This window comes from Lathyrus oleraceus, chromosome 3 (assembly GCF_024323335.1).
Source record: "Lathyrus oleraceus cultivar Zhongwan6 chromosome 3, CAAS_Psat_ZW6_1.0, whole genome shotgun sequence".
In the NCBI taxonomy this organism is placed as follows: Eukaryota; Viridiplantae; Streptophyta; class Magnoliopsida; order Fabales; family Fabaceae; genus Lathyrus; species Lathyrus oleraceus.
In genome coordinates, this window is record NC_066581.1 from 427503188 (window position 1) to 427513073 (window position 9886).

Below are 9886 nucleotides of genomic sequence, written 5' to 3' on the forward strand. Positions count from 1 at the left end.
TGAAAAGGTTTCATCATAGTCAACACCATGAATTTGTTTATATCCTTTTGCAACCAGTCTTGCCTTATAGGTATGTACCTTACCATCCATGTCAGTCTTATTTTTGAAGACCCACTTGCATCCTATAGGATTAACTCCTACAGGAGGCTCTACCAAGTTCCAAACTTGGTTCGTGTACATGGAATCTATTTCGGATTTCATGGCCTCCAGCCACTTCTCAGACTCGGGACCAGTTATGGCCTCTTGGTAGGTCACAGGCTCATCTTGATCCATGAGTAATACATCACCTTGATCTGTTATGAGATATCCATATCTCTCAGGTAGGTGACGTATCCTGCCTGACCTACGCCGGTCTTGTTCTACTTGAGCAGGTTGCTCTTCCACAACCATTTGTGTTTCCTGCTCTAATTCCTCCATAGGTGTATCGATGCTTTGTGATTCTTGAATTTCTTCAAGCTCTACTTTCCTCCCACTGGTTCCTTTGGAAATAAAATCCTTTTCTAGGAAAACTCCAATTCGAGCGACAAACACTTTGCCCTCAGAAGGATTGTAGAAGTAATATCCTCTTGTTTCTTTAGGATATCCCACAAATAAGCATTGGTCAGATTTGGGCTCAAGCTTAGTTGAAATTTGTCGTTTCACATAAACTTCACAACCCCAAATCTTCATGTAAGACATATGTGGTCTCTTACCACTCCATATCTCATATGGTGTCTTATCAACCTTTTTGGATGGAACACGGTTAAGTGTGTAAGCTGCGGTCAACAACGCATGTCCCCAAAAGGAGTTTGGAAGATCGACTTGACTCATCATGGATCGGACCATGTCCAACAGGGTTCGATTTCTTCTCTCAGACACACCATTCCATTGGGGTGTTCCAGGAGGAGTGAGTTGGGATAGGATCCCACACTCTTTCAGATGGTCATCAAACTCTAGGCTTAGATATTCACCACCTCGATCTGATCGAAGAGCTTTAATATTCTTACCTAGTTGGTTTTGTACTTCATTCTTGAATTCTTTGAAATTTTCAAAGGACTCTGATTTGTGTTTCATTAAATACACATAACCATATCTACTGAAATCATCAGTGAATGTGATGAAGTACTGAAAACCTCCTCTGGCTGATATGTTCAGTGGACCACATACATCAGTATGTATGAGGGCCAAAAGATCATTAGCTCTTTCACCTTTTCCTGTGAATGGAGACTTTGTCATCTTTCCAATTAAACAAGATCTGCATGTCTCATATGATTCATAATCAAAAGAGTCCAACAATCCATCTTTATGGAGTTTGGAAATGCGTTTCTCATTTATGTGGCCTAATCGACAATGCCAAAGGTAAGTTGGATTTAACTCATTAGGTTTCATCCTTTTAGTATTAATGTTATAGATAGGCATTTCAAGATCAATGACATATATTCCATTGTTCATTTGTGCAGTTGCATAGAATATATCATTCAAATAAATTGAACAACAATTGTTCTTTATTATGAATGAAAAACCGAACTTGTCCAAACAAGAAACGGAAATAATATTCCTGCTAATTGCTGGTACATAATAACAGTTCTCTAACTGAATTATTAAACCATTGGGTAAAGTCAATTCATAAGTTCCTACGGCTAAGGCAGCAACCTTTGCTCCATTACCAACTCATAGGTCGACTTCGCCTTTTGCCAATTTTCTACTCCTTTTTAGTTCTTGCACATTTGTACAAATGTGAGAACCGTATCCAGTATCTAATACCCATGATGCAGAAGTAGATAAATTAATTTTAATAACAAAAATACCTGAAGTTGGAGTCTCTACTCCATTCTTCCTATCTTCCAGGTACTTTGGGCAGTTCCTCTTCCAGTGTGCGGTCTTACCGCAATGGAAGCAGGTGCCTTCCTTTTCTATGCTTCCACTAGGCTTCAAAGCAGCACTAGTGCGTTTGGGTTTGGCAACTTCCTTGCCTTTCCCTTTATCATGTTTGAGGACAATCCTCATCTCTCGGTACCAATCCAGAAAATTTGTCCCAGACAATTTTTCCTTCTCAAGGTTTGATCGCAATATGTTGTTAGAGGTGTTTGTTGTCATGGTAATCTACATAAGGATTAATGAAAATATAAGTATTATTGACATATTTAATTAGGCCTTTAATTAAACATGCTCCCACTATTTTACTCAAAACAAATGACCCTTATCATCTGATTCGGAAAATCCCGTTGGAAGATTTTCTAGTGGGTCGAGATCCATATTTCACTTCGTTCTAAGTCCGCGTAGGCGGATTACACAAAACTAGGTTATTTTAGGTAGGAACTCCTTCCAATTGTATCTCATACAACTCTCGAAAATTTCAGTTGGGTGAATAACTCCTTATTCTAATCCATCATATGGATTATTCCCAACTCTTGCTTCTAAACATATATATAATCTTATTATAATTTGTTTAGTTAAGTTTGACCCATTGTTTTAACAGTTGGATATTACAATTATCCCATCGCACCTTACTAATATATAGATCATGCACCTCGCGTAGGCGAAACCTACATTATCCATTACTAGTCTTGATGAGTGTTAAAACTTGGAAAGCATAAACTTAATATTTAATTTTGAGGGAATTGCAATTTTCTGATCTCACCGGCTTGTTTATCATATAAACCGTCTCTCACATGCATCAACATACACTCACATGCATAAACATACATATATACAAAATGAAACAGTTATGGCCCCTAGCGCAATTGTTCTCCCAAGCCAATGAGAGAACCTAAGCTAACCTACGACGATCTAAGCTTCTCCAAGCAAGATCTTCAAGGTTGTCCTCCTTTGGCACTGACTTCTTTGCTTTCTTCATATCATTACATTACATGAAAGAAACTCGTTTTACATACGAGGGAGTGAGATGAGAGAAGAAGTTACATTTGGGAGATTAAGAGAGAGGCACGACACGCAGGTCGTATTTTAAAACCCAAAACAAAATAAAGGAAAACTAAGGCCATAACCGATCACCACAAGACAATAATAAACACTTTATTATTATTATTATTATTATTATTATTAATTCCTTTAATTAATTAAAATCAAATTAAATTTCGACGACCGATCATCACATTTTAATGAACAATTCATTTAAAATCGATGTCGCTTTTCGTATCAACACTTGACACTTTTAAAGCACTGAGTTAGCCGAACGGGTGAAAATTTCCTTGCGTTAACCGGTTAACCATATGCGTTAACCGGTTAACACTGTTTGAAATCTGAAAAAAAATGTTTTCTGCCTTGCGTTAACCGGTTAACCAAATGCGTTAACCGGTTAACATTGTTAAAAACTCAAAAAAAAATTATTTCGCCTTGCGTTAACCGGTTAACCATATGCGTTAACCGGTTAACACTGTTCCAACAAGTGTTTAGAAAGCACAACTCTTGTGCAGTCAAACCCCAATCGCATAACTCTCTGACAACACAACCCTTGTGTCGTCACTAACCCTGATGCACCAATTTCAGACCGTCAAACACATCTCGATTGTTAATTCAGTATGATTGATCAACACGTCATTGCTTCACCATACTAATGTCGGATCAAGAAGCAAACGACCATTGATCTCTCAAAGGAAAACAATCACTGAGGGTTTGAATGAACGAAACGAGAACACTATATCATATATAATGTATTTTGCATCAGGATTACATATATCACATATATGTAACTTGATCGATCTCAATTTAACTTTTGATTCATTCTGTCTTTAATCATATTATTACAGAACAAAAACAGTTATCAGATTCATGGTTTCGTAAGTGGCTCTGATACCACTGAAGGAGAATTGCCATCCAAGGCGCAGCGGAATTTAAAATTTCTCCATTTAGTGATCCTTACGAATGGGCATGATCAGTGATAAAATCGTTACCTCTTGTGGCGATTCAAACCTTTGGTGCAGATCTCTGATAATGATCAAAACCTTTGATACAGATCCATGGGGCGATCACGAATGTTGAACGATGACAACGTCTCTACTCAGTCCACACGAACGGATTCCTTCAATTGTAGTGCTAGCTGTTATGAATGAAGGCTTTGAGTGAGAGAAAGAGGGAAACAAAATACCAAGTCTCTACTTGAATTTCTGTCTGAGTGAATTGGAGTGACAATGCTTCTACCCAAGGGGTTCTATTTATAGAACCACTTGTGTGGGCTTCAAGTTAAAAAGCCCACTTAAGTGTATTTTGGCCCATATCTTATAATATGCCCAAAATCACTTAAGAATTTGGTACCTTACCATATTTCATCTCCCACTTAAGTGCACCGTACCTTACGGTGTTCCTTAGTTATTCTATCTCTCATCAATCCGTCCTTTGTGTGTGACCCTATAGGTTTTCGCGGCGTTGGCAATTATATTAAATCACGCATTTAACATAATAAACAGTGAGCGGTATCTAGCAACACATCACTGCTACTCAAGTCACGAAAATGTCATGTGATCTGACAAAACCTCCTGTGATAATAATTATGTGTATAATTACCCCTTTGCCCTTATGTCTATATTGAACACAAGGTATAGACCGTGTCACCCTTGTCCAGTTCAATATTGGGCCCATAGACATTTATCTTGTTACGCAGGATTGACAAATTCCATCTAGGACACTCATGTCCCTCAGCATGCTTCGTGGAGTACCCATCAACTGTCTTTATGGTTATCCAGTTACGGACAATGTTGGATCAGTAATAAAGCACTCGACTCTACATCTAGGATCCATAGTGGTTTCAGGTCGAAGAGTGGTATACACTATTATCACCATGAGAATAACTTATGACACTTTGCATAACTTTCTATATAGTATTCTCATAGCGGGTCAATCCGATATAAATATTACTCCTAATATTCATACCTATGTTTAAGACTTGATAACTCTTTATCCATGATCCATGAGATGCGATCATCAGTCTACAAACATAATAGTCTTAATGCTTTAATGTTATCCCACTTCACACTATAGCTCGACTACGGATACTTTAAGAATATTGTCCTTATGTTTATTGTGTTCTCATGATTAAGTCACACTTAATACATTAAACGGACTATCTATTCCAGGGACTTTATTAATCAACCATAATAAAGAAAATGCCTTTTATTATTAATAAATAATTCGATACAAGTACCAAAAGTATTGACCTCTAGGGCTTACACCAACACAACACCATACCAAATAGAAGACGACCTTGCAGAGGACCATGAATACTACTCAAGAATCAGTACTGGCGAGGATCAGGAGTGAATTCCGCTGAGGACTTGAGGGGAATAAAACTCTGTACTGAATCTAATGCAAACCGTTGAGAATATGCTCCTACAACTCAGATAGGGAGGCGATAAACCAACTCGGCTGGGGAAACTGATTTGCTGTTGGGGAGGAAAAAGTGACCAAACCAACTGCTTGGGGACTACCAACAATGCTCCTCACTTTGGGATTCATCTGTTCTCAAGCTGCTGTTGATATTCCTTACTGAAATCGATTGCTTTTTAAACGTAATTGCTTTTATTATTTTAAGAAAAATGATTTTTAATTAAAATTTCAAAATTATCATCATAAAGTTCAATTATATTTAGCTGAAAAGTAAATGAGAATATAAACAATTGGATAAAAAGCTCAACTTTATTTAATAGAATGGTAGTCTGTAAATGACAAGACTCCATATATCTTTACAAAAGTTGAAAAATGGTAATTTACATGGAAAGTACATTGAATATAATGATCACTAATCCTTCTACCGACTTCAATATGTAGTGTGCTATTGGCTTCAGTTGAGAATGATGAATTAAAATTGACTGATTTGCTCAAGACCGGAGATCAACCGAGTCTAGTTACTTGCCATAATCCCTAATTTTTGAATAAATTGCCCCAAGGTGGGGTACTCAATCTATCGGGATAAATTTTTCTGTTTTATGTCTCTAATTTTTGCCTGGATCGCCCTTTCGGGTTTTCAATCCACCGAGACGCTCATTTTTTGCCTAAGCTACCCTTTCGGGTTTTCAACTTAGTGAGCAGTTCTTTTCCTTTTGGGCAAAGTATTTCTTGACTGCGTCGGCATTCACAGACGCGTGAACTCTTCACCATCCATAGTTGTAAGAATCAAAGCGCCACCAAAATTCTTATGAGCTTGACCCTTCAGCTCCCGAATTTCTTCGAACCTCTTATCCAAGTCAGACTGGTGATGAGAAAGAGAAACTTCTAGTTTCTTAACCTGGCTTCGCTCTTCTTTCAATTCTTTCTGGCAAGTCTCTAGTTGGCTTTGCAACTTCTTGAGCTGATCCTGACAGTTGATCTTTGTTTTGAAAACTTTGTACTGTGGTACGACGAGTTGCTTCTTCTTCAAAGAAAGGCTTTCGTAAGTACCCATCAACGCTTCACCTACTTTCCTTCTTTTATGTTGTTCTTCCTGAATCTCTTTAGTGGTCATGACTGCTCGGTCCCTTTTCTGGTTGAGATTAAACTTTAAGTTTTCTTTCTCCAATGCGAGCTTACCGATGTTAGATCGGAGATCAACATTCTCCTTCTCTAACAGTTTGATAATCCCCTTGAGCTCGTCAACCTCTGAAATTGGAACAACAACAGGATCAACATGCTTGATAGTCATGGAAGGTTCATATGGAAATGGAAACAAAAATTGTTTGACCCTCTCTTGAACCCATTGGGTGTAGGCTTCCTTCACAATACAGTTCTTCTTTCCCAACTCAGCCCTTCCGTGATGATGGATCTCTCTCCACGCTCGGATAATCCTCTTCTGGAACTCTGAGTTACCAACCCCTTCATACAAAACAAACTCCTCTAACTGCTCAAAATTTGGTTTGTCCAGCATCTGGTAACCTAACTGGCACAACGCTAACCTCGGATTATAGTTAATTCCACCCTTTATACCTAGAAGGGGTACATTTGGGAAATTACCATAATCGAGGATGATCTTGACGTCGTCATAGACTATATAATACCAGGAAATGTCTTCAGCTGTGAGGGACATGATCCTTTGAGACCATTTTAGATTTCCCTCGTTGTCGACAAAAGGACCCTTATTGGGTAGATGCGAAATAAACCATCTATACAGCATGGGATACAACATACGATGGTTCCCTTCTTCTTCTCATTCATCACATGGATGGAATAGTATGTCTCATCAAGAAGAGTAGGAATATGGTTCTTGGCCATGAAGAGATAGATAGAAACCAAGTCAACAAAGTCTTCCATATTCGGGAGCAACACAATCCCATATATGATCAAAGTAAAAATAGTGTTGAAGGCATCCCAACTTTCAGCTTCAGCGAAGGTAACAACCTTGTCAACCAAAAACTTCAAGGAAAAACCATGGGTACCACCCTTAGGTTTAAGATTAAGTTCCATTTCTTTCTTCCCCGTATGAAGGACTTCAGCTAGATGTTGAGACTTAGGAAGCTCCTTTGTACGGACAAACGGAACCTGATCCTGAATCTCAATCCCCAAAATATGTGAATACTCCTCCAAAGTTGGGACCAGATGGTAATCTTGGAACGTGAAGCATCTCAGTGGAGGGTCATAGAACTGCACCAGAGCGTGAAAAGCCATAGTATTGACTTTAGTGTTAAGCATACCTATGAGATTCCCATAGGCCTTTTTGAACTTGTCCTTGTTGTCGAAAACCAAACGAGCTCCCAATCCTCTCAAAGTCTTCAAAGGAGGTTTCACAAACTTGTAGCTACAAATGCCTCTTCTGGTAGGATCCATTCTCTACATATCACTCAAACAAAGATTTGTCTCTTGAATTCCCTAGAAATGTACATGCAAAAATTAATTTCAAAATGATGTAATGGTATGCAAGCATCATAGGTTCAACAGTTCAGTATAATTTGGAGATTCTGAATAATCTGGCCACATCACATAATATAAGATCAAAGGTCCGGCATGATCTAGAAAATCTAGGTAACCAGTCCATATAACTCAATATCTGGTCAAAAGTCTGATATGTTATGAGAAATCTGGATAATATAACCTGTCTCTGTAACTCAATATAGGATCAAAGGTCCTACGTATATAAGAGATCAATGGTATGAAGGGTCTTGGTTTCCTGCAGAAAAAACCTGATATCCCTCTCACATATGTGCAATAGTCCTCAAAGGTGGTCCCTAAAAGGTCTCATAGTGTCATCGATTCAAATGAAAACACCGTGCCGTAGTGAATTCTCACAGGACAAAAGTACCTCCAAGTGAATCTAGTCTGGGCGTGGCTCTCGTGACAACCCAACGCGCAAAATGCAGGCCGATATGACTATCCATGAATCTATCATGTGTGTATACTAAAGCTCAGGTGTAGAGCTTCTCTCATATAGTATCATCCCATCCCAACAGATAATATGACAGATAATATCCAGAATATAATAGCATATGACTATTTAAAGCAATAAAGTAATGCAATAAATAATATAAATCAAGCGAGTAAAGCAATAAAGATAAACATCTAAACACGTAAAGAAAGCAAAGAAAATTGGGTTTGACTTGCTTAGGAAAGGGTCCTCAGCATAGTCGCCAACTGAAGCTACGTGAATTATACCCGTGCACGTCGCACGCTCAAAGATACAACAGAGTCGCCGTCGAACTTTATTTATTCCCGAAGGAAAGGGAAAACATCGATAAAACCCGGGGGAAAGAGAAATGGGTAAGGAAGTCGGTTATGCAAGGGGAAGGTATTTGCAAGAATAAGTGTTATTATCTGAAGATTACTTGCGAAAGGGGAAACGGGGGTTAATAAATAAATATGCTCGCCAAGGATTCGGGCCCTCGTGCCTACGTATCCTCATTCGTGCAATAAGGAAATCAGAGCTCCGTAGTTTGGGAAACTAGGACGGATACGTTAGTTGTTTTTAGTGGATAATATTAACATTCGCGTTTTACTGTCGTTTGGCTCGTATGCTCGAGCATGGGAGCTTTAAGCGTCTATCTGTTTGCAGTAGAATGGATGAACTCAGATCGCACTCTAGCAGTTAAACATTGCTTGCTCGCACATGGAGGCTTAAGCGTCGTTCACCGTAGAACGAAAGTAACATGTCCTTTCTGAAAAGGTTTTAAACTGAAAATGAAGCCCAAAGGAAAAACTGAGTTTGATGAGGTGAGTTTGCTTTTATTCCGAAATGAGGTCATGATTTGAATCATACTAAAGTCTATGAATGGAGACGAATACAGTGAGCAATTGGGTCATTTGTCCTGCACCCAAAGATATTCAAAATGGGGGTAGAAATTCTCTAGTCTCATTCCTTCTCCATTGCTTAAGGCTCGTTTCGTACAATTCTAATCGTATGGTTAATTGTTTTTGAGTTTAATCACAAAATGGTTTTAGTTTTACTGGGAGATAACAAAAGGATAGAAAGAAACCCTGGGAGGTTAAAATCTGATCTTCAGTCTGATCTTCAATCTACTCTTCAATCTATGTAGAAAGACTTATCAATTATTCGATTTAAATTGCACTAAAGTCTATGAATATAGATGAATACAGTGAGCAACTGGGTCATTCGTCCCGTATCCAAAGATATTCAGAATAAGGGTAGGAATTCTCCAGTCTCATTCCTTCTCTACTGCTTAAGGCTCATGACGTGCAGTTTGCATCATAATCGATGAGTGTTGAAGTTGAATTTCCTTGCATCTTCCCATGATGAAGGTGTTGGTGTAAGCCCTAGAGGACAATACTTTTGGTACTTGTATCGAATTATTTATTGATAATAAAAGGATTTTTCTTTATTATGTTTGTTTAATAAAGTCCCTAGAATAGCTAGTCCGTTTAATGTATCGAGTTTGATTTAATCATGAGATCACATTAAACATAAGGACACTATTCTTAAAGTATCCGTAGTCAAGCTTTTTTGTGAAGTGGGATAACATTAAAGCATGAAGAC

The 9886-nt window shown here is 38.3% G+C and overlaps 1 protein-coding gene across 1 annotated transcript; it reads right to left on the reverse strand.

Annotated features, from left to right (window-relative positions):
- Window positions 1-6064: 6064 nt before the first annotated feature.
- Window positions 6065-7728, reverse strand: LOC127131551 (uncharacterized). Its single transcript, XM_051060469.1, has 2 exons — window positions 7093-7728; window positions 6065-7039 (listed from the first exon to the last, which is right to left on the reverse strand). Exons 1-2 carry the CDS (start codon window positions 7726-7728, stop codon window positions 6065-6067), a joined length of 1611 nt encoding a protein of 536 aa, XP_050916426.1.
- Window positions 7729-9886: the final 2158 nt, after the last annotated feature.